This window comes from Megascapheus bottae, chromosome 17 (genome assembly GCF_031878675.1).
Source record: "Megascapheus bottae isolate mThoBot1 chromosome 17, mThoBot2.hap1, whole genome shotgun sequence".
Lineage (NCBI taxonomy): Eukaryota > Metazoa > Chordata > Mammalia > Rodentia > Geomyidae > Megascapheus > Megascapheus bottae.
Window position 1 is genome coordinate 24,878,689 of NC_143525.1, and position 26,301 is coordinate 24,904,989.

A 26,301-nucleotide genomic window follows, 5' to 3' on the forward strand; every position below is an offset into this window, starting at 1 on the left:
GGTACCATATACATAGAAAAGGCTGGAAGTGGTGCTGTGGCTCAAATGGTAGAGCTCTGGCATTGAGAAAGCCCAAGGAATATGCTCATACCCTAATTTCAAGCTCCAAGACTGGCCAAAAAAAAAAAAAGTCTCATAGACTTTCCTTCCCAGGCTGGCTTTGAACTGTGATAGTTAGATCTCAGTCCCTTGAGTAGCTAGGATAACCGACATGAGTCACCAGCACCTACCTCTGAGTATCTTTTCTACTTCTCTCTCTCTCTCTCTCTCTCTCTCTCTCTCTCTCTCTCTTTCCTTCTTCCTTCCTTTCTTTCTTTCTTTTGTTGGTAAGTTGGTGGGCTTTGAACTCTGGGCCTGGGGCGCTGTCCCTGAGCTCTCCAGCTCAAGCTACTGCCCTACCCGTGGAGCCACAACGCCACTTCTGGTTTTCTAGTGGTTAATTGGAGATAGAAGTCTCACAGCTTTGGACTTTAGTGCCTGTTCTGGCTTTGAACTGTAATCCACAGATCTCAGCCTTCTGAGTGGCTAGGATTACAGGCGTGGGCCACTGTGCTCAGGTTAGTTTCATTTTTGAAAAACAGAATAATACAGAAACCCAACCCAGGTCTTCATGCATGCTAGGCAAACACTCTATCACTAGGCCAAACTCCCCCTTAATTTTTTTTTTGGTGGGGGTTAGTCGTGGGACTTGAACTCCGGGCCTGGGTGATGTACCTGAGCTCTTCAGCTCAAGGCTACCACCCTACCCCTTGAGCCCCAGCACTACTTTCCAGGAGTTTCTTATCTCCAATTAACCAATTCAAGCTAAGAAGGGAAAGAAAAACTAAAATTGGGTTTACTTGTCAGTTTAGAACCTATGCTCAAATTTCTTATCCATGAGAAGAAAAAGATCACTCTATCTTGTCAGATACTGCCCACCTTTATATTTAGGACAACCCCTGGCAATTCCTATCAAGGGATGCTATGATAAGACACCTGCAAGCAGTTCCATCTGCAACTCACCCAGATGGTTCATGTATAAAGTGGGAAAAAAAGCCCATCAAGAGGAAGAAATTAGCAGGGTACAAGGTGGCTCTCTTGATTGTAATCCTAGCTCCTCTGGAGGCTGAGATCTGAGGATCAAGGTTCAAAGTCAGCTCGGGCACAAAAGGACTTAAGACTCTTTATCTCCAATTAATTTCTAGAAAACAGGAAGTGGGATCTGGCTCAAGGGTAGGGCAGTAGCCTGGAGCTGAAGAGCTCAGGGACAATGCCCAGGCCCAAGGACACCGCCCAGGCTGAGTTCAAGGCCCATGACCCAGGAGGGGAAAAAAAAAAAGCAGAAACTAATGCCTCATCTGACACCAGATCTATCTTTAACTGCCTCAAAACCAAACTCTGAAATCAATAAGCAAGAATCACTTCAATCTTTTTTTTTTTTTTTTTTGCCAGTCCTGGGCTTGAGCTCAGGGCCTGAGCACTGTCTTTGGACTTTCTCAAGGCTAGAGCTCTACCACTTGAGCCTCAGCACCACTTCCAGCTTTTTTCTATGCATGTGGTACCGAGGAATCGAACCCGGGTCTTCATGCATGCTAGGTAAGCACTCTGGCGCTAGGCCAAACCCTCGGCATCTCACTTCAATCTTCTAGGACAAAACCTTTGTATACAAGAAATTCTGAAACCTACTTTAATGAATTCTATTTTACTATAAAGAATGAAACTGAGGCTGGGAGTTTGACCTAATGGTAGAGTGCTTGCCTAGCATGCATGAAGACCTAGGTTTGATTCCTTGGTACCATATACATAGTAAAAGCTGGAAGTGGTGCTGTGGCTCAAGTAGTAGAGCTCTAGCCTTGAGAAAGCCCAATGCTCAGTCCCTGAGTTCAAGGCTCAGGATGCACACCCCCCCCCCAAAAAAAGTTACTTTTTGTTTTTGTTTTGTGAGTCCTGGAGCATCTGAGCACTGTCCTTGGTCTTTCTCAAACAAGGCTAGTAAGTACTCTCCCACTTGAGTTCTAACACCACTTCTGGCCTTTTCTGTCTATGTGGAACTGAGGAATTGAACCCAAGTCTTTGTGCATGCTAAGCAAGCACTCTACCATAAAACCAAACTCTCATCCCCAGAAAAATTTACTTTGTTAGAAGGGCGTTAAGCTGGATGCTGGAGGATCTCGGTTCAAAGCGAGCCTGGGTAGGAAAGCCTATGAGACTCTTATTGTTGGGAGCCAGAGTGGAATCAAATTGTACCTTGATTTGCATCAGACAATGGCTTTATTGTCTTATTGTTTTATGGCCTTATTCTGTTTAAATGACCTGAGATTTACCATATGAATGTAACAGCTGGAAGTTCCCTGATTTCAAGAAGGGATATAAGCCTGGAGTTGACAATAAACAAGGCTGCAGTTTTTACCTGGGCGGCAGACCTCCCGGAACCTCAATTTGCTGCCGGTAGGCCCGGCATCTTATTTCCAATTAGCCACCAGTAAACCAGAAGTGGCTCGAAGTGGTAGAGTTCTAGCCTTTAGCTGAAGAACTTAGTGACAGTGCCCAAGCCACAACTGACCAAAAGGAAAAAGGGTGGGGAGGGAGATTTCTATTCATGTTTACATGGTACAGTGTGGGCCAAAGATTCTGTTAGACTGTTCTATGCCTTAACACTTTACTGTTCCTAGCACAAATTAGTTATTTCTTAACTTTCTTATTTTTGTTAATAAAATCAATATTTCTCTAACCTCAAAGTACGGGAATCCTCTGTCCAATGGGAATCACTCAATGGTGTTTGAACTTGGCTTCTACCACTTCAATCAACATCACTTTCTGCCTTAGTTATTTTTCAGACAGGGACTTACTTTTTGCCTTGGCTGGCCTCGTCTGCAATTCTCCCATTTACATTACCTCAAGAGCTTGAATGGTAGGTGTACACTGCCACACTCAAGTAGTATGTACACTTCAAAAATTGGCTTCTATAAGATATGTTAGTGTCTTGTAAAATGCTAGCTTAAGAAAAAGTCAAAAGCATCTCAGATATGCCCGTATGATGACAACTGTGAAGATGTCCTAACTCTGGTAAAGAAAAGTGTGCACCATCATGTGTTCTTTCTGACCCTAACATTATCTTCAGTTTGGACATACTCCAGATTGGCTACAGCTATTTTAACAACACATAGCATGCATGCAATCAGTGTTGCTAATAAAGGACAGAAAGCATCACTAGAACACAATTAGAGTTCAGACAGCTGTTTGTTATGTGATCTGGCAAAGCTAGAAAAACATGAAGTGTTTCCTTCAAACCTTTCTTGCCTGGGCTGGCTTCAAACCACAATCCCTAGATCTCAGCCTCCTGAGTAGCTAGGATTACAGACATAAGCCACTGGGCTCTGATTGTGGCTTTTTATACTGAGGACTATACAGACAGTAGGTGAAAGAGAAACAAGCTCTGTTAAGGGGGTATCAAAAAGGAGTTTAGGCTAAAAGAGGGTGAAAGAGGATGGATGTTACTGAAAAAATAATTGTTGGCAAGTATGAAAATAGAACAATGAGACCTCTTAAAATTGTATTGGGGTTGGGGGATAAGAGAACTTGATGGAGGACTGACTGAACACACTGTGTGCATGAGTAGAATGAAATCTCCCTTGTTTAGCTAATGTATGCTAATGGTAAGACTGTACCAGACAAAAGGACCCATGTGACTGAAGACCAGAAATATGAGACAGCTCAAAGTACAGGCAAAATTAGCAACTGATGGAAAAATGACCAGTTTGTTTAAATATAGGCATTAAGACTGCTTGACACAGTATTTCTAACATTACTGGCAAAAAATGTTGGTCAATGAAACATTGCAGAGTTCTTTTGGTGAGGCTATGAAATTGTACCCAAAAAATTCTGCTGCAAGTTAACCCAGACTCTAAATGACTACTTACAAGAGGGTAAGGCTTGCTTTGCCTAAGAGTCCTTGCATAGAACAGAGTTCTGAAGAGGAAAGACAGTAATTATGGTTTTGCTGGATTCAAAGAAATGCAGCCTCTGCTCTCTGGAGGTGCCTCAGATGCTGCTGTCTGCACATTTAGCCCAAGACCACATTACACATCCCATGACATAGTCACCCGCATTACAGGAGTCAGTGCTAGACCAGAGAGCATCTCACAGGCCACCCCAGAGGGCTCTCATGCTCCTTCCATTTTATTTTCATGAGTAAAGATGCAGTACTTAATCATTATAGATGGAAGTGTGGCAGCACTATGAAGAGGTCTAAGAGGTGTTGAAAAATCAAAATTCCACAGGAAAAAGGAAAATTACAGGAAATAGGAAAATCTCACCTCAAGTCTATTATTCCCACTCTGAGTCCTCAGCTGTACTATGCTTCTCACTTCCATCTCAATTCTGCTCCAGGACCTCACTTCCAAAGACAGAGGATCTACCAACAGTGTGTTAGGACTTTTTTTCTTTTGTCAGTTGTGGGGCTTAAACTCAGGCTTAGGCGATGTTTCTGAGCTTTTTTGTTCCATTTTTGTGCTCTACTACTTTGATCCACAGTGCCACTTCTGGTTTTCTAGCAGTTAATTGGAGATAAGAGTCTCATGGACTTTACTGAGTAGCTAGAATTATAGGTATGAGCCACTGGTGCCCTACTAGTCAGAACTTTTTTTGGGGGGGTTGGTCATGGGTGACTCTGGGCCTGGGCGTTGTCCCTGAGCTCTTCAGCTCAAGGTTACCACCCTACCCCTTGAGCCACATCACCACTTCCGGTTTTCTCATGGTTAATTAGAGGTAAGAGTCTCATGGACTTTAGTGGTTTTGAACCTAGTTCCTCAGGTATCAGCCTCCTGAGTGGCTAGGATTACAGGCGTGAGCCACCTTGCCTTGCTAGTCAGGACATTTTTTTTTTTTGGTGCCAGTCCTGGGCTTGGGCTCAGAGCCTGAGCACTGTCCTTGGACTTTCTCAAAGCTAGAGCTCTATCACTTGAGCCTCAGCACCACTTCCAGCTTTTTGCTACGTATGTGGTACCGAGGAATCGAACCCGGGTCTTCGTGCATGCTAGGTAAGCACTCTACCACTAGGCCAAACTCCCGACCCCTAGTCAGGGCATTTTAAAAATGATCTTTGAGGGCTGGGAGTTTGTCCTAGTGATAGAGTGCTTGCCTAGCATGCATGAAGGCCCAGGTTCAATTCCTCCATACCCCTTACATAGAAAAGCCAGAAATGGTTCTGTGGCTCAAATGGTAGAGCTCTAGCCTTGAGAAAGCCCAAGCATAGTGCTCAGGCCCTGAGTTCAAGCACCAAGACAGGCAAAAATAAATAAATAAATAGACAGATAAAAATCTTTGATCACTTTTTTGATTAGTGACATTTACAGCAGAGTTGGACAATAAACTTTCTGTAATACAAGTGTGCTATATTTGTAGTATGCCACCATATAGTAACCACCAGACACAGTTATCAAGAACTCAAAAAATAGCCAGCATTGGACCAGGAGTCTGGCCTAGTGGTAGAGTGCTTGCCTAGCATGCACGAAAACTAGGTTCGATTCCTTGGTACCACATACACAGAAAAGCCAGAAGTGTTGTGGCTCACGTGGTAGAGCACTAGCCTTGAGAAAGCCCAAGGACAACGCTCAGGCCCTGGGTTAAGTTCCCAGGATTGGCCAAAAAAAAAAAAAAAAAGCCACCACAAGAACTAAACTATTGGGGGTGTGGGAGGAAGGGTAATAGGTACCAAGACATGTGAAAGGGTATCAATGTATGTGAATTAATGCACCTTCCATCTGGCAAATATCATGTAACCCTTTTACTAATTACAATAAAAAAAAATAAAATGCTAAAAAAAACTGAAAAGGAAAAAAAAAAAAAGAACTAAACTATTGCCAGATCTCAGGAGGCTGAGATCTGAAGATCATGGATTGTGAGACTTTCTCAATTCTCAAGTCTGAAGGTGAAACAAGTTTGCTCCAAGAAACTGTGTATAAGTATTTTCCCCTCTTTTTTTTTTTTTACTTAATAATGTATTTGATTTATGTCTCCCTTTTTTTATTGTAATTAGTAAAAGGGTTACATGATATTTGCCAGATAGAAGGTGCATTAATTCACATATATTGATACCCTTTCACATGTCTTGGTACCTATTCCCCCCCCGCCCTGTATTTTCCCCTCTTATAAGAAAACAAAACAGGCCAGGCATCAGTGGCTCACACCACCAAACATACAAACAAAAAACAGATGTTTTTTGCCCTAAGATGTTTGTTGATTTGTACATTGCCATCTAGGTAACGATTACAGTATTTTTGTTAGTATGTGCATGTAAAAGCATCTAGAATGCCATATAAAGCAAAAGCTCTCCCTAAACCCAGCATCCAGAGACTATTGAAATAGTAGTATGTCTGCATGAGTGAGGGTATCTCATAAACTGACTCCTTACCTTTCTTCTACTTCTTTTTTCTGGTGCTAGTTTTGGGGCTTGAACTCAGAGTCTGGGTACTGTTGCTGAATTTCTTTGCTTAAGGCTAGCACTCTACTACTTGAGCCACAACTCCACTTTTGACATTTTTTGGTAGTTAATTTTTCTTGTTGGTCATAGGGCTTGAATTCAGGGCCTGGGCCATGTCCCTGAACTCTTCTGCTCAAGGCCAATGCTTTATCACTTTGAGACACAGTGTCACTTCCTTGGTAGTTAACTGGATATAAGAGTCTTATGGATATAAAAGTCTTCCTGGGCTGACCTTGAGTCATGGTTCACAGATGTCAGTCTCCCGAGTAGCTAGGATTACAGGCATGAGCCACGAGTTTAGTTCCTTCTACCTTTCTGAAAGGCCTTAGCGGAGCCTCCTGGCTTTATAGATCAAAATCTGCAGCACATTCTAAACAAAGCCCGATTTGTAGGTTTTCCCATCTTTTACAGACATGATTTAGGATGGATGCTTTTCCTCTAGAATGCATACTCATCTAGTTCAAATAAGGAAAACTGAATTAAAAATACAGGGTATCTACACATGAAATTTCTGCAGTATAATTACTTATTAACTTAATCTGACACAGCCATAAAAGCAAATTATAATTACCTGAAAGAATAGCAAGAATGAAATATTTTTCAAAGAAACTGTCATTAAATGACAAACATGTTTAACCATTTCACAAATCTGCATACCATAGTCCCATAAAACAGTGCCAAACTCTGAAATACTGAAATAATGTTCTATTGTTACTGGAGACTAGGGAATGAAGCATAAGTTAGCTGTGCTTTTATTACATATTCTAGCTAGGGGTTATGGTTTATTTTCACTTAATTTTGCTCTAAGTTAGGTAACATTAGTCCAGTCCTTTGGGCAACAGGGCAATATATGCATTAAAAGCCTGCTTTGACAGATGCAGGAAGCTCACATCTGCAATCCTACCTACTCAGTAGGCTGAAATCTGAGGATCATGGTTTGAAGCCAACCTGTGCAGGACAAGTCCATAAGATGTTTATCTTCAATTAATAGCAAAAAAGTCAGAAGTGGAGCTCAAGTGGCAGAGCACTAGCCTTAAGAGAAAAAGCTAGCCTACAGTGGCTCACACCTGTAATCCTAGCTACTCGGGAGGCTGAGATCTGAAGATCGCCATTCACAGCCAGCAGGAGCACTAAAGAACTGGGCACTAAAGGAGGAACGTGGGAATCTTATCTCCAATTAAGCACTAGAAAATGGAAGTGGGGCTGAAGATCCTAGGAGCAAGGTGATAGTTTTGAGCTTAAGAGCTCAGGGACAACGCCCAGGCCCAGGGGTGGGGCGATAGCCTTGAGATGAAGAGCTCAGGGACAGCACCAAGGCCCAGAGTTCAAGCCCCATGAACCGTGCCCCCCCCCAAAAAAAAAGTCCATGAAACTCTTATCTCTAATTAACCACCAAAAATGGAAATAGCTCTGTGGCCCAAGGGGGCAGTAGCCTTGAGCTGAAGAGCTCAGAGACAATATCTAGGTCCAGAGTTCAAGTCTCATAACACATACACACACACACACACACACACACACACACACACACACACACACACACGCACACACACACACGTGCGCGCACGCAGCTGCTGGGAAGGTAAAGAATATGCCTACTCCTCAGTCTTGAAACCAGAAAGAATGTTCTCCCAGAGGTCTACACACATACTTACAGATAATGAGAATCCTTAATACCATCAAGAGTATAAATACCAGCATGAGTTTTTTCCAAGGCTGACTTTTCAAAACATCTTCTACTATTAGTAATCAACAAAAGAATTCAAAAAGTGAACATCTCTTAACATAGGACTCTACAGAGGAATAAATCTTTGCCTCAGGTTTAATCCTGAGAGGCTACAGTCATATAAAAATGAAGAAATACTTTATTTTCCAAACAGTGCTCCATCAATTCTGGGCTTTCAGCTGAGCCTGAGATAGGATTCAAACAGGCCTGAATCTGAGGTAAAACCTGATAAGCACTTGCCAGTGTTATAGAAAAAAAGATATGTGATACAATAGTTAAAAGACAGACTACTCTTACTCAGTTGTGTAACCTGAATACTTGTACTGTCAATAACTAACAGCAGGTGGGTGCTGGTGGCTGGTACTTGTAATCCTAACTACTCAAGAGGCTGAGAGCTGAGGATCTCAATTTGAAGCCAGGCCAAACAGGAATAATCTGTGAGACTCTTATCTCCATTAAGCACTAATAATAATAATACATAAAAAGACTGAAAGTGGAGTTTTGTGGCTTAAGTGGTAGTGTGCTAGTCTTGAGCACAAAAAGTTCAGGTACAGCTTCTTCCAGGGTCTTATGTTCAAGCCCTAGGACTAACACACACAAAAAAATCCAACAGTAACAACTAACAGCTAGCAATTCCTATCAATTTTATGCTAATCATTGCTCTAAGCACACTGATAAATTAGCTCTTTTATTCCTCCATAGGACCCAGAAAGGCAACATTACTGTAAATCACAAGGTTGTAAAGTAAATTAACCCAAGACCACATGCTAGATCTAGACTGAAAAGCTAGGACCCAAAGAAGGTCTAACCTAGAGCCTGTATGCTTTACAATTCCAGAGGTCTCATTCTACATCCATGAAGTAGTGAAATTAAAGAGTATCTGTTGCTGGGCGTGATGGCTCACAACCGTAACCTTAGCTACTCAGGAGTCTGAGATCTGAGGATCACCGTTCAAAGCCAGCCTAAGCACTAAAGTCCAAAGTCTTTGAGACTCTTATCTCCAATCAATCACCAGAAATTGGTGCTGGGCTCAAGTGGTAGGGTGGTAGCCTTGAGCTGAAGAACACTGGGACAGCACCCAGGCCCAGAGTCCAAGCCCCACGACCAACAAAACAGTATCTGCCAAAAGTACTAAGATTTTCCGCAAAATGCCATCTGTGGTTTCTCTTTAAATGGTCTCAACGTTTTATGATACTGAGCATGACCACAATGAACTTTAGCTCAAAAGATTTAAAATCAGGTCAAATCCCAGTTATTAGGGAAAAAAAAAACAAAAAACACCAAAGTTCCTGAGCAAAGCACTTCAATTTTTTGAACCATTCTTCAAGGTGAATTAGATGCAAAGTGTCATTAATAAACTGTTTGAATAAACTGAGTATCCACATTCTTTGAAAGTAAAATACATAGTATACATAGAAACTTTTTTTTTTTTGCCAGTCCTGGGGCTTGAACTCAGGGCTCGAGCACTGTCCTTGGGCTTTCACAAGGCTAGCATTCTACCCCTTGAGCCACAAAACTACTTCCAGCTTTTTTTCTATGTATTTGATACTGAGGAATCGAACCTGGGCATTCATGCAAGCACAGTACCATTAGGCCAAACTCCCGGCCACTGTTTTTGTTGGTTTTTTTTTTTTTTTTTGCCAGTCCTGGGCTTGAGCTCAGGGCCTGAGCACTGTCCTTGGACTTTCTCAAGGCTAGAGCTCTACCACTTGAGCCTCAGCACCACTTCTGGCTTTTTTCTATGTATGTGGTACCGAGGAATCGAACCCGGGTCTTCATGCATGCTAGGCAAGCACTTTAACCACTAGGCCAAACTCCCAGCCCTGTTTTTGTTATTTTTTGTGGGTCATGGGATTTGAACTCTGGGTCTGGGGTGCTGTCCCTGAGCTCTTCGGTTCAAGACTACTTATCCTACCCCTGGAGCCAAAGCGCCACTTCTGGTTTTCTGATGGTTAACTGGAGATAAGAGTCTCAAGGTCTATTAGTGTCTGGGCTGGCTGACTTTGAATCATGGTCCTCAGATCTCAGCCTCCTGAATAAGTAGGAGTACAGGTGTGAGTCACTGGTACCCAGCAGAGACACTTTTGTTTTGTTTTAAATCACCTAAAATCCAATCAATTAGACACAACAATGTCCAAAGGACCAGCTCAGAAAGGTATATGTAACCAATATAAAAAGAAAGACAAATGTAGTGAAGCATGTTTATAATCCCAGTTACTAGGGAGGCAGGACTGAAAGTTCAAGGTCAGTTGAAGCAAAGTTAAGCAGAGTCTGTCTCAAAGCAAAATGCTGGGCTGGGAGAGTAGTGTAGTGGTAGAATGTTAACCTAGCATGTAGGAAGCCTTGAGTTCAATTCCTTGGTACCATATACACAGAAAAAGCTGGAAATGGCGCTATGGCTCAAGTGGCAGAGTGCTAGCCTTGAACAAAAAGTATCCAAGGACAGTGTGAAAACTCTCTGACTTCAAGCCTCAGGACTAGCAAAAAAAAAAAAATGCCAGTGATATAACTCAAGAGGTAGGATAAGTATCTAATATGAATGAGATTCAAGCCCCAGTACCACAAAGGAGAAAAGAGAAATGAAAGAAGGAGAAAGGGGGAGAAGAGGAAGAAAAGAGCAATTTTGCTGAAGTAACCTCATTCTCTAGTTTGAATTCATTTGTACATTTGTAGTGATTAAAAACAAACTCATTTGGGGCTGGAGAAGTGGCTCAGTGATAAGAGTGCTTGCCTAACATGCATGAAGCACTAGGATCGATTCCTCAGTATCACACAAACAGAAAACGCCAGAAGCAGCACCGGCTCAACTGCTGAGTGCTAGCCTTGAGCAAAAGAAGTTCAGGGGGCCAGGAGTTTGGCCTAGTAGTAGAGTGCTTGCCTAGCATGCACGAAGACCTACCACATACATACAAAAAAGCTGGAAGTGATGCTGAGGCTTAAGTGGTAGAGCTCCAGCCTGGAGAAAGTCCAAGGACAGTGCTCAGGCCCTGAGCTCAAGCCCTGGACTGGCATCAAAAAAAAAAAAAAAAAAAAAGTAGAACTGTGGCTCAAGTGATAAAGCACTAACCTTGAGCAAAAAGCTCAGGGACAGTGACCAGACCCCAGGACAGCACATATACGAAGAAAAAGAACCAGCACAGTGGTTCATGCCTGTAATCCTAGCTACGCAGGAGACTGAGATCTGAGGCTTGCAGTTCAAAGCCAGCTACAGCAGGAAAGTTCCTTAGACTCTTGTCTCCAATTAATCACCAAAAATAACAACAAACTGGAAGTGGAGCTATATGACTCAAGTGGTAGAGCACAAGCTTCAAGCTTTACGCTGAAAAAGCTTAGGGACAGCACCTAAGCCCTGAATTCAAGTCTAGGACAGGCACACACACAAAAAAAAAGTTTGCAGGATCTAACACAGAGGGCACAGCCTCAGTCTACTTCAATGTATTGAGATGTAATGTTTTTGATACTCATATATACATTTTTCCTTTTCCTCTTCCTCCTCTTTTTTGCTGGTACAGGAAATTGAACTCAATGTCTCTCAAGTCTCAGACTTTTGTCTGCCCAGACAATGCACCAGCAGCACCCAGCTTACATGTCTTCTTTATCAAGAAAGGACAGTCAGTCATTATGGCACTTACTGTAATTCTAGCTATTTTGGAGACTGACGTGAGAGAATCACTTGAGACTACAAATTTGAGACTAGTCAGTGAAATTCCCATCTCAAACAAAAACAAGGGCTGGGAGTTTGGCTTAACAGTAGGGTGCATGTACAAAAACCTGGGTTCGATTCCTCGGTTACCACATACATAGAAAAAGCCAGAAATGGCATTGTAGCTCAAGTGGTTGAGCTCTAGTCTTGAGAAAGCCGAAGGACAGCCCTTAGGCCTGAGTTCAAGTTCAATACTATTCCAACCCCTAATAAAAGTTTTAGGTCTCCCAACTAACGTTCAGAATAATTAGATGACATCAAGGCCAGTCAAATAAAGCTGGTTTATATCCTAACAATCAAATGAGAAAAATTGTTCTGTTTGTTTACTGACCGTTCTTAGAACAAAGCATGCCTGTATTCATTTCATTGTACAAAGTTTTGAGACAAAAGGCAAGGTTTTGTTTTTAAATAAAGCCACAAAATAACTAATAAACTAATAGCCATTATTCAAAAGCAATAATGGCATTATGGTTTCATTCATATCCCAGTTATCCACCAAACTGGAAAGCACTAAGTATATGTATTTTTCTTTCTCCCCAAAGAAAGCATAAAAAAATGTGAACAGTATGGTTTACTTTCTTCATTATCATAAAATGTCTGGTAAGAAAGTTAAACAACGCTGAGTGTGGTGGATCACTCCTGTAATCCTAGCTACTCAGGAGGCTGAGATCTGATGATAGTGGTTCAAAGCCAGCCCAGGAATTAAAGACCATGTGACTCTTATCTCCAATTAACCTCTAGAAAATGGGAAGTGGGGGGCCGGGAGTTTGGCCTAGTGGTAGAGTGCTTGCCTAGCATACATGAAGACCCGGGTTCGATTCCTCGGTACCCCACATACATAGCAAAAAGCCAGAAGTGGTGCTGAGGCTCAAGTGGTAGAGTGCTAGCCTTGAGAAAGTCCAAGGACAGTGCTCAAGCCTGAGCCCAAGCCCAGGACTGGCAAAAAAAAAAAAAAAAAGAAAAAGAAAATGGGAAGTGGGGCTGTGGCTCCAGGGGTAGGGTGACAGACTCAAACTGAAGAGCTCAGCAACAATGCCCAGGCCCAAAGTTCAAGCCCCATGATTCCCCCTCCCCCTAAAAAAGAAAGTTAAGCAACATTTTATTCTGATTATGGAATGATGCAAGGTTATATACTGATTTCAGAGCTGACTGATTTAAAACTTATCAAATGTCTTGGGAAACTTCAGAGACACTATTCAGAGATTCAGAGAACACTGTCCAAAGACAGGTCCCAAAAAAAAAAACCCTACTATGGGGCCGGCAGTTTGGCCTAGTAGTAGAGTGCTTGCCTAGCATGTATGAAGACCAGGTTCGATTCTTAGGTACCATACACATTAAAAATAAACAAACAAAAAAACACCAAAAGTGGTGCTGTGACTCAAGTGATAGAGCTCTAGCCTTGAGGAAGCCCAAGGACAGTGCTCAGACCCTGAGTTCAAGGCCCAGGAATGGGGGAAAAAAAATCCTTACTGTGTGTTTAATTGATTTAGTGCTAACTAAGCTATAATAAGGAGCACAGTCTTCCAGGCCCAAGTTTCTAATTATGAAGTGTATATATTAAGAAAAAGGGAGGAAAGCCAGCACTTATGGCTCATGCCTACAATCCTAGCTAGTCAGGAGGCTGAGATCTGAGGATCGCAGTTCAAAGCCAGCTGGGGCAGGAAAGACTATGAGACTCTTCTCCCCAACGAAACACCAAAAAGCTGGAATTGAAGTTATGGCTCAAATGGCAGAATGATAGCCTTGAGCAGAAAAATTCAGAGGCAGCACCCAGACCAAGTTCAAACCCCAGGAGCAGTGAGGTGTGCGCGCGCATGCACACACGCACACGCGCGCGCACACTCTCACACACACACACACACACACACACACACACACACACACACAGAGGGAGGGGTAGGGAAACTCACTTGAAAAGCATTCTGTACAGACTACAAATGTAGGTATTTGATTAGCCAGTCTTATTATATGATATCACTGGTGGTATATTTGCTGAACACAGTAATCATCCTCAAAAACATCAAATTATCTCTACAACAATGATGCAGTCACTCAAGTTACTTCGTTCTGAGTTTTAGCTCTCCAAGATATCACAAACGGAAAGAAGAGCCTTCCTAAAATGTGTCTTCCTAAAGCCTACAGCTGGAAATAGTACTTAGGATATCCTCAAAGAGCCTCGTGTCACTGGCCTGGATAATGTCCCTGAGCTTTTTTACTCAAGGCTAGCACTCTATCACTTGAACCCTAACAACACTTCCAGCTTTTTGGTAGTTAATTAGACATAAGAGTCTCACAAACTTTCCTGCCTGGATTGGATATGAATTGTGATCCTTAGATCTCAGCCTCCCAAGTAGCTAGAACTACAAGTCTGAGTCTAGGTGCCAGTGGCTCAATTCTGTAATCCTAGCTACTGATATTTCAGGATACCAGCAAAGAACTGGAAATGAAGGTATAGCTCAAATGTTAAAGAGTGCCACCAGCCTTAAGCTAAAAGCCAAGTGAGAGATCAACGGCTCTAAGTTCAAGCCCTAGCCCGCAGTAGAAAGGAAAAAAGAAAGAAGGGAGGGAGGCAAGAAAGGAAAAGAAGGGGAGAGAGAAAAGAAGACAGAAAATAAGGGGGGGCGGGGGAGAGAAGGGAACATAGAGAAGAAAATTCTGTGCAGGTAACTTCAGAGTAGAACTCTACTGCCCTGGGCATGGAGGTAAAATAATAACTATGGATGGATACAAATTAACAACAACAAAAACTACAAGCCCTTCTCTATTTTTCTACAAATTATATTTTCACTTTTTTCTCTTCCTCTATTAAATTCTAGAATTTCATTAAGGGGTAGTAAATAAATCGCTAGAAAATTCCAACAATCTGGACTAAGGTTCAGAGGAAAGAATGCCAAAAGCTGAGACATGGTGAACACATATTATTTCGGATACACACTGCATATTACTTTGGCTTTTCCTGAAATACTACCAGTATCAACAAACAGAAATACCCGGGACATTCACACAAAGGCAGTTAAAGACCACACATCACATCAACTTTCTCAAGTCACATTTAATATTCTACTGGCACCTACCACAGACTATTTTTCTTTTTTGCCAGTCCTGGGGCTTGAACTCAGGGCCTGGGCACTGTCCTTAGGCATTCTCAAGGCTAGAGCTCTACCTGTTGAGCCACAGCACCGTTTCTGGCTTTTTTCTATGTATGTGGTACTGAGGAGTCAAACCCAGGTCTTCGTGCATGCTAAGTAAGCATTCTACCACTAGGCTAAACTCCCGGCCCCACCACAGGTTATTTTAAAAGGTGCAGGAGAAACAACGCCAGCACATTTTCTTTGTGTGCTATTAGAGGAAAACTTCAACTTTAGCTTTCCCTTACTCTTTGATAAGTACCGGGTAAAGATAAATAATACATTCCAAAGGACAAACTGAGCATCATAATTAACACGTGTCAGGTAGAAAACAAATGCTCTTGTAAACAAGGGGGCTCAAAATTAAGCTACAAACCATCAAGAAGCATCTTTCTCTTTTCTCTTTTTGTGCTGGTCCTGAGGCTTGAATTTAGTTAGGGCCCTGGCACTGTCTTTGAGCATTTTTGCTCCAGGCTAGCACTCTACCAATTGAGCCACAGCTCCACTTCTGCCTTTTTTGGTACTTAGAGATAGGAGTCTCAAGGACTTTCCTGGGTTCAAATCTTGATGCTCAGATCTCAACTTCCAGAGTTACTAGGATTATAGAAATGAGCCACCCATGCCCGGCTAAGAATTTTATTGAGAAACTGTTGTGTACTTCTGTATAATTAGATTTTAATAAGTAATCACTCCTCAAGTTTCTCTTAAGAAAAAGAAAATATGGCCTATACAAGAGGTAGAACCTTATTTAGAACTCACATCATTTTTTTCATAAAGAGTTAAAATGCATCAAAGATACATTTCTAACCTCTTGGAACTAGGAAACATAATTTCTAAGCTACCAGGATCAAATTACAGAATGCATACTCTTTTGGATATATAAAACACTAACAGAAAACTTTTACATATACATAAATACTCGTTTAAGTCTTTTTAAAAAAAAGTCTGACCCCTTTTTTTTTTTAATGAAAGGAAAATCATTCTACCCAGAGCATTCCTTTCTACAATCCTATTGCTTTGACTTTTCCTGAAATACTAGCAGTATCAACAAACACTTGGGGCATTCACACAAAGGCAGTCAGAGACCACACATCACAACAACTCTCTAGATCACATTTCATATTCCACTCAGCATCTATTATATGCTATCTGAGCAAACCTGATGATAAATGTTACAAGTGTGCAATGTAAACAGCACCAGCACAGCTTCTTTGTGTGCTATCACAGTGAAAGAAGGCAGCTGAGCACAAGGAGAGGCAGTTCTCAGCACTCATTGTGCTTGGCACCAACACTTACCTTAAGGATGTCCCCCCTTTTGAAGCTCAGCTCATCGTCTGCAGTAGCTTTGAAGTCATATTTGGCGATCGCTTCCATTCTGAGCGCTGCTGGGTGGTCAGGAGCCAGAAGCAGGGGGGAAGGGAGTCTTCCCGGCTGAAGCAACCCAGTGCTCCGGGCTCAGCCTATCTTGGGGACTACTCCAGCACACAGGGACACACAATGCCACCTTGAATAAGAAGACCGAGGATTAATAGAAGTAGTCCGGACAGGGCAGCCCCGCCCTGCCAATAGGCCTGCTGTCCCAGCCCCCACGCCCCCTGGCTCCGTGGGGCTCAGCCCTCCGCCTCCCTTCCAGGCAACAGCTTGTTTCTCCTCCTTCCTCTTTTAAGCCTCAGCCCTTAGGCAACTGACAGGCCCAGTGGCCAATGGTAGCAGCTGCTTGAGCTATTCCAGAATACACTTCCTCTTTCCGTTGGGTGTGCATGGTGAGCAGGAACCGGCTGGAGTCTCATTCAGTCTCGCCTTTCTTCTTCACTCCTTCCTGGGCACCCAGGGAAGTATACTGAAATAAAGGACCACCCTTGGGGTAGCACCTAACTTTGTCAAACAGACAATACCTCCTTCAGTGCCCACCAACTCTCAAGGCTACTTCGAAAACACCACCCCCAGTCAGTAGCAAGCCAAGGAGATTGGGCTTGAGGTGTTTCACTCTATTCAAATGAAATCTTGATATATCCTCAAAATACCAAGAGAAAGTAAACTGCTTTTAAACTCTATTTACTACCAGTAGCAGTAGCGCCTTTCCCTACCAGGTCCAAACCATAATTACCAGAGAAAGACAGCTGGTGAAAATCTGCTTCTGCCTAAGGTTCTTTTACCCCTGAAAAGACTGGGTGGTCTTCTCTAAGCTTGATACAGCTAATCAAAGTTCTACAATCTACTAAACAATAGAGTTGAAGACCTAATCTACATTTGAAAGGTATCCCTTTTAAAGAACCTGGGCTGCTAAGTACTAGGAGGTCACAACCTTGTCCAATATGTGCCAGGCCCTGGGTTCAATCCCCAGCACTGCAAACAAACAAACAAACCTTTACTAAAACACAATTATCCAGCAGTGTACCTGTGGCTCACACCTATAATCCTAGCTACTAAGGAGGCTGAGACTAGAGAATCACGGTTCAAAGCCAGCCAGGGCAAGAAAGTCCTTGAGACTCTTACCTGTAATTAATCTCAGAAAAGGGTAGAAGTGGTACTGTAGGTCAAGTAGGTAGACTGCTAGGTTTGAGCAAAAGAAGCTCAGGGACAGTGCCCAGGCCCATCAAGAAACAAAAACAAAACAATAATAACCAAACAGTTACCCAGCTGGGAATGTGGCTTAGTGGTAGGATGCTTGCCTAGCAGGGCATGAAGCCTGGGTTTGATTCCTCAGTACCACATAAACAGAAAAGGCCAGAAATGGCCCTTAGCTCAAATGGTAGAGAACTAGCCAAGAACAAAAGATGCTCAGGGAAAGTGTCCAAGTCCTGAGTTCAAGACCCATGATTGACCAAGAAAAGAAACTAAAATAAAAACAAAACAAAACCAAAAACAGTTATCCATAGTTTCTTAACATAACTTGAGTTGAAGAGCAGTAAGCAGACAAATTGCATTTTGAAGGTGAAAGATTTTGTCATTTCTACACAGTATCAGGTGACAGAACTAGGGGTAGCATTCACTGCAGGAAGTGAGCAGGTACACAATCTCTACCCTTCCATATCTAAAGGAAAATAAAGCCCCATTCTTGTTAGCAGTCACAGTCTTCACTCACACTAAACAAAACCAGAAAACAAGGGCACTAGCAGAATGGGGACGTGTTATTTATAGTGGCACCTTTCTCAAATAATTACCACCTAGCAGCTCATTTGAGGGGCAGGAGTACTATTCTTTTGTTTGAAAGTTAACAACTAGGGCATTAATCAAGCATAGCTGCAAATAGGCTACCCAGTAAACCAGCTGGGAATATTCAGATTGGAGAAGAGTAGTATGTAGGAGGAAAGAAACTGCTTGGTAAAAAGTCCTCAGGCAACTTTGAAAACCAACCACTCTGCCCGAAGAATTTAATAAACCAAACCCATGTTTATTCTTTCAGGCCATACTTAAAATATTCTATGTAGTGATGCCTATAAAAGAAGCATGTAAAGAAAGAGGTCCAGGAAATATTTAAATACTTTAAAAACACAAAAGATTAGTCTATTTGTTACTGTGAGTTGTGGAGCTTGAACTCAGGATGTGCGTGCTATCTCTAAACCTCTCTGTGCTCAAGGCTAGCACTCTACCACTTGAGTCACAGTACCACTTTGGGTTTTCTGGTGAGTATTTGGAGGTAAGAGTCTCCTGGACTTTCCTGCCTGGGCTGGCTTTAAGCTGTGAGCCTAAGATCTCAGTCTCCTAAAGATATCTAGGACAGGCGTGAGCCAAGAGCTCCAGACAGCCTCCTTATTTTAACTAGTCTTCAGGACTGATTGTCAACCCACCCAATCTCAGTCTTCCATGTAGCTTGGAATTACAGGTGTACCACTGTGCCCAGATAAAGAATTTTTCTAATTTATTTATATATTTATTGCCAGTCCTGGGCTTGAACTCCAGGTCTAGGTATTGTCCTTGGGATTTCTCAAGGCCATTGCTTTACCACAAGTACCAAATACCATTTTTAGCTTTTTCTGTGTATGTGGGGTACTAAGGAATACAACCCAGGGCTTTGTGAGCCCTGGGTTGGCACTCTACCACCATGCCACTCCTGAGCCCTCTCATTTTATTTGTAGTATTAGGGATTGAATTTAGCACCTCAAAATTGCTACAAAGACGCTCTACCAGTTAAGCCAAACCTCTAAGAGTGCCTTCTGTTAATTTATTTTGGAGACAGAGTCTTAGCAAACTACTGCTCAGGCTGGTCTGGAACTATGATCCTGCAGATCTCAGCCTCCCAAGTAGCTAGTATTGCATGTATGAGCCATGGGTACCTGGCTAAAGTTTTCTTTCTTACCTTTCTCCCCCCCCCCTCTTCTTTTTGGTCAATCATGGGGCTTGAACTCTGGGCCTGGGCATTGTCCCTGAGCTCTTCAGCTCAAGGCTACCACCCTACCCCTTCAGCCACAGTGCCACTTCCAGTTTTCTAGTGGTAACTGGAGATAAGAGACTCACGGATTTTAGTACCTAGACTGGCTTTGAACTGAGAACCTCAGATCTCAGCCTCCTGAGTAGCTTGGATTACAAGTGTGAGCCACTGCGCCCAAGTTAAAGTTTCTTTTTTTCTTTTTTGGCCAGTCCTGGGCTTGAGCTCAGGGCCTGAGCACTCTCTTTGGACTTTTCTCAAGGCTAGAGCTCTACCACCTGAACCTCAGCATCAATTCCAGCTTTTTACTATGTATGTGGTACGAAGGAATCGAACCCAGGTCTTCGTGCATGCTAGGCAAGCATTCTACCACTAGGCCAAACTCCCATTCTAAAGTTTCATTTTTAAAAAACAGAATCATACAGAAACTCAAAGATTTTCACAGTAATCTGTCAACTGTATATAAGTAAAGGATATTATACTTTTTGTTGGTATTAGGAATTGAACTCAGAGTTTCACAGTTTCAATGCAGGCATTCTACCACTTGAATAATTGATTCCTCCAGCTTCTTTTTGCCTTTGTTATTTTCAAGTTAGGGTTTTACTTAATGCTCAGCTGACCTGGGCTTCAGTCTTACTTGTATTTCCCTGTGTTGCTGGAGATGATATGCACACTCCACCATGTTCAACCACAGTTGAAGCACAGTGTCTCTAACTTTTTTTTTTTTTTAATTTTAAGTCCTGGGGCTTGAACTCAGGGCCTGAGTGCTGTCTTTGGGCTTTCTCAAGGCTAGTGCTCTACCACTTGAGCCACAACACCATTTCCAGCTTTTTCTATATATGTGGTACCGAGGTATTGAAATCAGGTCTTTGTGTATGCTAGGCAAGCACTCTACCACCAGGCCAAACTCCTGGCTCAGTCTTCCAAACTTTTTTTTTTTGGTGGGTCATGGAGCTTGAACTTGGCCTGGGCACTGTGCCTGAGCTCTTCAGCTCAAAGCTACTCTGCCCCTCCCTTGAGCCAAGCCCCACTTCCTTTTTCTAGAGGTTAATTGGAGATAAGAGTCTCAGGTCCTGTTGTGCCTGGGCTGACTTTGATCTTGATCCTCAGATCTCAGCCTCCTGAGTAGCTAGGATTATAGGCATGAGCCACTGTGCCCGCCCAGCTCCCAAACTTTTTTTTTTTTTTTGCCAGTCCTGGGCTTGGGCTCAGGGCCTGAGCACTGTCCTTGGACTTTCTCAAGGCTAGAGCTCTACCACTTGAGCCTCAGCACCACTTCCGGCTTTTTTCTATATATGTGGTGCCGAGGAATCAAACCCGGGTCTTCGTGCATGCTAGGCAAGCACTTTAACCACTAGGCCAAACTCCCGGCCGCTCCCAAACTTTTATGGCAGGTTTGGCCTCAACTTCTACACCTAATCTTGACCTTAGAAGTACTACAATTACTAGCTTAAGCCAGAGGCTAGTGAGACATGAATTTTTATGTAATCCATAAAATTGACATAAAGATATCTCCATTAAAACTGAATAGCAGAAACATAAAAAACAACATAGTTCTTAACACCAATTTTCTGCTAGTACTCATCTGCCACAGATGAGCAAGTTTAAAAAGATGAACACTGTGGATTTTACAACTACTCAAGAAATCACTCAAGTACCTATTGCTTTGTGAGATGGAGTCTGACAAAACTATCAAAGCAATATCTCCCCAAGATGTGCCAGAGGCCAGGAGTTTGGCCTAGTGGAAGAGTGCTTGCCTACCAAAGATGTGCCAAGTAAGAATTAGCAACTCACTTAGAAAACCTGAAGAGTTCAGCTCACTAGGCTACTCACGGAAAAAGGAATTCAAATATTCCATTAGGAATAGCAAAAAAAAAATCCTATATCATTCACAATACTTATTACAAAAAGGAAGCATTTTGAAAGTAGATACAATGAACAGAGATTTTCACTTCATTTTCCAGTGCTGAGGATTGAACCTAGGGCCTCAAGCATGATAAAGCATGAGCTCCATTTTCAGCTCTGGATTAACGAAGTGGATAGTTGTTTTTCCCCAAGAAAAATGAATTGTCACTACAGTTAGCACTGCTTCCTAATTAGAATATATTTAAGTTTAGTACACACCTCAATGGTCTACCACATGTAATGATTTTTTTTCCCAGTCCTGGGGCTATAACCCTGGGCCTGGACACTGTCTCATAAACTCCTTTTGCTCAAGGCCAGCACTCTACCACTTGAGCCACAGTGCCTCTTTGGCTTTTTCTGTGATTAACTGGAGATGAGAAAGTCTCACAGACTTTCCTGACAGACTAATATTCAGCCATGATCCCAAGATCTCAGCCTCCTAAGCAGCTAAGAGTTCAGATATGAGCCACTGGCACCTAGCTTACATGCAGTGAATTTTTAAAAAAGGAAGTGGTGCTGTGGCTCAAGTGGTAGAGCGCTAACCTTGAGGAAAAGCCCTAGGACAGTGCTCAGACCCTGAGTTCAAGGCCCAGGCCTGGCAACAACAAAACCAAACAAAAAAAGTGCAAGATGCTGGTGGTTCATGCTTGCAATCCCAGCTACTATAAGGGTTAGAAGCTAGCCTAGGCAGAGAAGTCGATGAAACTCTTATCTCTAACTACCAAAAATCTAGAAGTAGAGCTGTTGACCCAGTTGGTAGAGTGCTAGCCTTAAAACGGGGGTAGAGGAGGGGAGAAGGGCATGGAAAGAATAGTGTCCAGGCATGAGCTCAGGGCTCAGGACCAGTACCTCTTCCCCTCCTCCAAAATAAAATAAAATACATGATCCCGGACCAGCATAGCTTAAGAGTCTGCATGGTGTCTGGAAGTAAACTAAGTGCCAATCTTGGGGCTAGGAGTGTGGCCTGGTGGTAGAGTGCTGGTCTAGCATGCATGAAGCCCTTAGTTCTATTCCTTGGTATCACATAAACAGAAAAAGCCAGAAGTGGTGCTGTGTAGCTCTGAGCCCAAGCCCTGAGTTCAAGCCCCAGGACTGACAGGAAAAAAAGTGAGACTGGGAGTTTGGTCCAGTAGTATAGTGCTTGCCTAGCATGTATGAAGATCTGGGTTCAATTCCTCAGCACCACATACATAGAAAAAATGAAAATGGTGTTGTGGCTCAAGGGGTAGAGCTCTAGCCTTGAGAAAGCCCAAGGACAGTGCTCAGGCCAAGTTTAAGCCTCGAGGCAGGCCAAGAGGGAAAAAACAAACACATAAGTGTCATTCATTCAGGTAATGATCGTGTTTATTAGAGTTATAATTTTAAAACAAGCCCTAGATTTCAGATGTGCAAAATGGAATAGCAGCTACCACAAGACCACTTGAAGATCAAATTAGACAATATACATAAAATGCTTCAGACAGAATCTAACATAAATTACACAAAGTCGGTTAAAAATATTCTCAGCCGGGAGTTTGGCCTAGTGGTTGAGTGCTTGCCTAGCATGTACGAAGACCCAGGTTCGATTCCTTGGTATCACATACATAGTGCTGAAGCTCAAATGGTAGAGCTCTAGCCTTAAAGTCCAAGGACAGTGCTCAGAACCTGAGCTCAAGCTCAGGACTGACCAAAAAAAAAAAAAAAAATCTCTATTGCCAGGTGTAGTGTCTCCCGCCTGTAATCCTAGCTACTCAGGAGGCTGAAATCTGAGGATCACAGTTCAGAGCCCAGTTCAGAGCCAGCCAGCCCGTGGTTCACAGCCAATCCAAGCACTAAAGACCAAGAGACTCTTATCTCCAATCACTTAAAAAAAAAAATGGAAGAGGGGCTGTAGCTCCAGGAGTAGGACAGTAGCCTTGAGTTGAAGAGCTCAGGGACAGCACCCAGGCCCAGAGTTCAAGACCTGTGAACCACCAAAAAAAGAAAAAAAAAGAAAGTGCTGGAAGTGTGGCTAGAGTATTGGCCTAGGCCTAGAGTATTAGCCTATCATGCACAAAGCCCTGGGTTCAATTCCCCAGAACCACAGGCACAGAAAAAGCCAGAAACAGTGCTATGGCTCAAGTGGTAGCAGAACACTAGCCTTGAGTAAAAAGTATCCAAGGCAAACCAGGTGGTGGCTCATGCCTATAATCCTAGCTACTCTGGAGGCTGAGATCTAAGGATCAGGGTTCAAAGCCAGCCCAGGCACTATAGGACCTGAGATTCTTATCTCCAATTAACCTCAAGAAAACAGGAAGTGGAGCTTGGCTCAAGGGTAGGGCTGTAGCCTGGAGCTAAAGAGCTCAGGGACAGCACCCAGGCCAAGTTCAAGCCTCAAGCCCCATAAACAAAAAGAAAAAAAAAAAAAGAATGTAAGACTCTAATCTCCAATTAACTCCTAGAAAACGGAAATGGGGCTTGGCTCAAGGGTAGGGCGATAGCCTAGGGCTGAAGAGCTCAGGGACAGTGCCCAGGCCAAGTTCAAGCTCCATGACTCCACCCACCACCACTCCACCCCCCACCCCCCCACCCCCCTCACAGGGAAAAAAAAAAAGTATTCAAGGACAGTGAGCAGGCCCTGAGTTCAAGCCCCAGGACTAGGTCCATCCATTATGGTGAAGCCATTGCCATCACATTAGTTCTTTTTTTTTTCTTTTTCTCGGTCATGGGACTTGAACTTGGGCCTAGGTGCTATCCCTTCGCTCTTCAGCTCAAAACTAGCACTCTACTACTTGAGTCCACAGTGCCACTTCTGCCACTTCCTGTTTTCTGGCAGTTAATTGGAGCTGAGAGTGTCAGAACTTTCATGCCAGGCTGGCTTTGGGGCTGGCTTTGAACCTCAATTCCAAGATCTCAGCTTCTGAGTAGCTAGGATTACAAGCTATGATTATAAGCCACGGGTGCGCAGCAGCGGTATTTTTTTTTTTTTTCTTGCTCAAGGCTCTAGTACTTGAGCCACAGCTCCACCTCCCATTTTCTGGTGGTTAATTGCAAATATGAGTGTTCTTTTTTGGGGGGGCAGTTCTGGGGCTTGAACGCAGGGCCTAAGCACTGTCCTTGGACACTTTATGCTTTTTGCTCAAAGCTATGGCTCTGCCTCTTGAGTCACAACACCACTTCCAGATTCTTCTGAGTATATGGTACCAAGGAATCAAACCCAGAAATTCGTGCGTGCTCGGTAAGCACTCTACCACTTTGCCAAATTCCCGGCCCTTTTTAATCATTTTTATAAGCATTTATGTATGTGTGTGATCATTTTTTTTTTTGTGTGTGCCAGTTCTGGGCTTAAGCTCAGGGCCTGAGCACTGTCCTTGGACTTTCTCAAGGCTAGAGCTCTACCACTTGAGCCTCAGCACCACTTCTGGCTTTTTTCTATGTATGTGGTACTGAGGAATCGAACCTGGGTCTTCATGCATGCTAGGCAAGCACTTTAACCACTAGGCCAAACTCCCGGCCCGTGTGTGATCATTTTTATCATAAGCATGTGTGTGATGATCCTGGGGCTCGAACTCAGGGCCTCAGCACTGTTCCTGAGCTTTTTCTTTTTTCTTTTTTTTTTTTTTGCCAGTCCTGAGGACTGAACTCAGGGCCTGAGCATGTCCTTAAGCTTTCTTAAGGCTAGAGCCCTACCACTTGAGCCACACAACTACTTTTGGCTTTTTCTATATATGTGTACATAGGAATTGAACCCAGGTCTTCGTGCATGCTAGGCAAGCACTCTACCACGAGGACAAACTCCCTGCCCTCCTGAGCTTTTTCTTGCTCAAGGTTTTTCTGGCTTTTGATGCTTAATTATAAGAGAGTCTCACAGACTTTCCTGTCAGAGTTGAGCTTCTCAGACTACCTCTTGAGCCACAGCAACACTTCTGGTTTTCTGGTGGTCAATTGGAAATAAGTCTCCAGGTCTTTAGTGCCCGGGCTGACTTTGAACCATGATTCTCAGATCTCAGCCTCCTGAGTAGCTAGGATTATGGGCATGAGCCAGTAATATAAGCCTGGCTGAAACTTACATTCTTTGATCCACAGTTTTCCTCAACCAGAAAATAGGAACAATACCAGAATCTACCTTATGAAGTCATTCTGATTATGGAGAGATAAAGTCTGTAAATCGCCTGGCCGAGTCTGGCATAACTAGATGCTAACTAGCATCATCAGTTCCTTTTCAAGGATTGGTCCGCAGCTGTGAGAGTAAATCTAGAACTTGCATCTACATTTATACATCCAAATAAACTCTCTGGTAGGCAACTTAACAGCCTCTAAACATAAACTGAGAATATAGTACAGTGATACAGCTTGCACCTGGCAAAATGGCAGAATTGTATCAGCAGCAACACACATAAACTTAAAACTCTACCATTGCACATTCCACACATAAGAATTAATTACACTTAAATACACAGAGTATATTTCAAATGGAGTAATTAAAAGCCCTACATCAGTCTTATTATTTCATAAGTGCTTTCTATAACAAAACTTTGGTCCCTAGAACTTCTGGATTGAAATCACCCTATTCAGAAACTGAATCATTGTGGGTTGCCTGCTGGAGTTCTGCCAGAATCTAATTTTAAAAGATCTTTCTAGGGCAGGAAGTTTGGCCTAGTGATAGAAGTGTTTGCTTAGCATGCATGAAGACCCAGGTTCGATTCCTCGGTACCACATACAGAGAAAAAAGCACCAGGAGTGGTGCTGTGACTGAAGCAGTAGAGCTCTAGCTTTGAGGCCCTGAGCCCAAGCCCAGGACTGGCCAAAAAAAAAAAAAAAGATCTTTCTAGAAGGCAGGTGCTGGTGGCTCATGCCTCATGCCTGCAATCCTAGCTCCACAGAAGGCTAAAATCTGAGGACTGTGGTTTGAAGTTAACATGGGCAGGAAAGTCCATGAAACTCTTATCTCTGATTAACAAAATAAAATAAATTAAAAGTAAAGGTTGGGAATGCAGCTTGACCATAGAGTGCTTACCTAGCATGCACAAAGCCCTGGGTTTGATTCCTCATTAC

At 42.9% G+C, this 26,301-nt stretch overlaps 1 protein-coding gene across 1 annotated transcript in view; it reads right to left on the minus strand.

The window, feature by feature from the left end:
• Grb2 (growth factor receptor bound protein 2) overlaps positions 1-16,788 on the minus strand; it is a 56,228-nt gene extending 39,440 nt beyond the window's left edge. The window contains exon 1 of the mRNA XM_090350279.1: positions 16,311-16,788. Coding sequence (XP_090206405.1) covers positions 16,311-16,388 — 78 coding nt within the window. The 5' untranslated portion in view covers positions 16,389-16,788. The remainder of the gene's footprint in view (positions 1-16,310) is intronic.
• Positions 16,789-26,301: the final 9,513 nt, after the last annotated feature.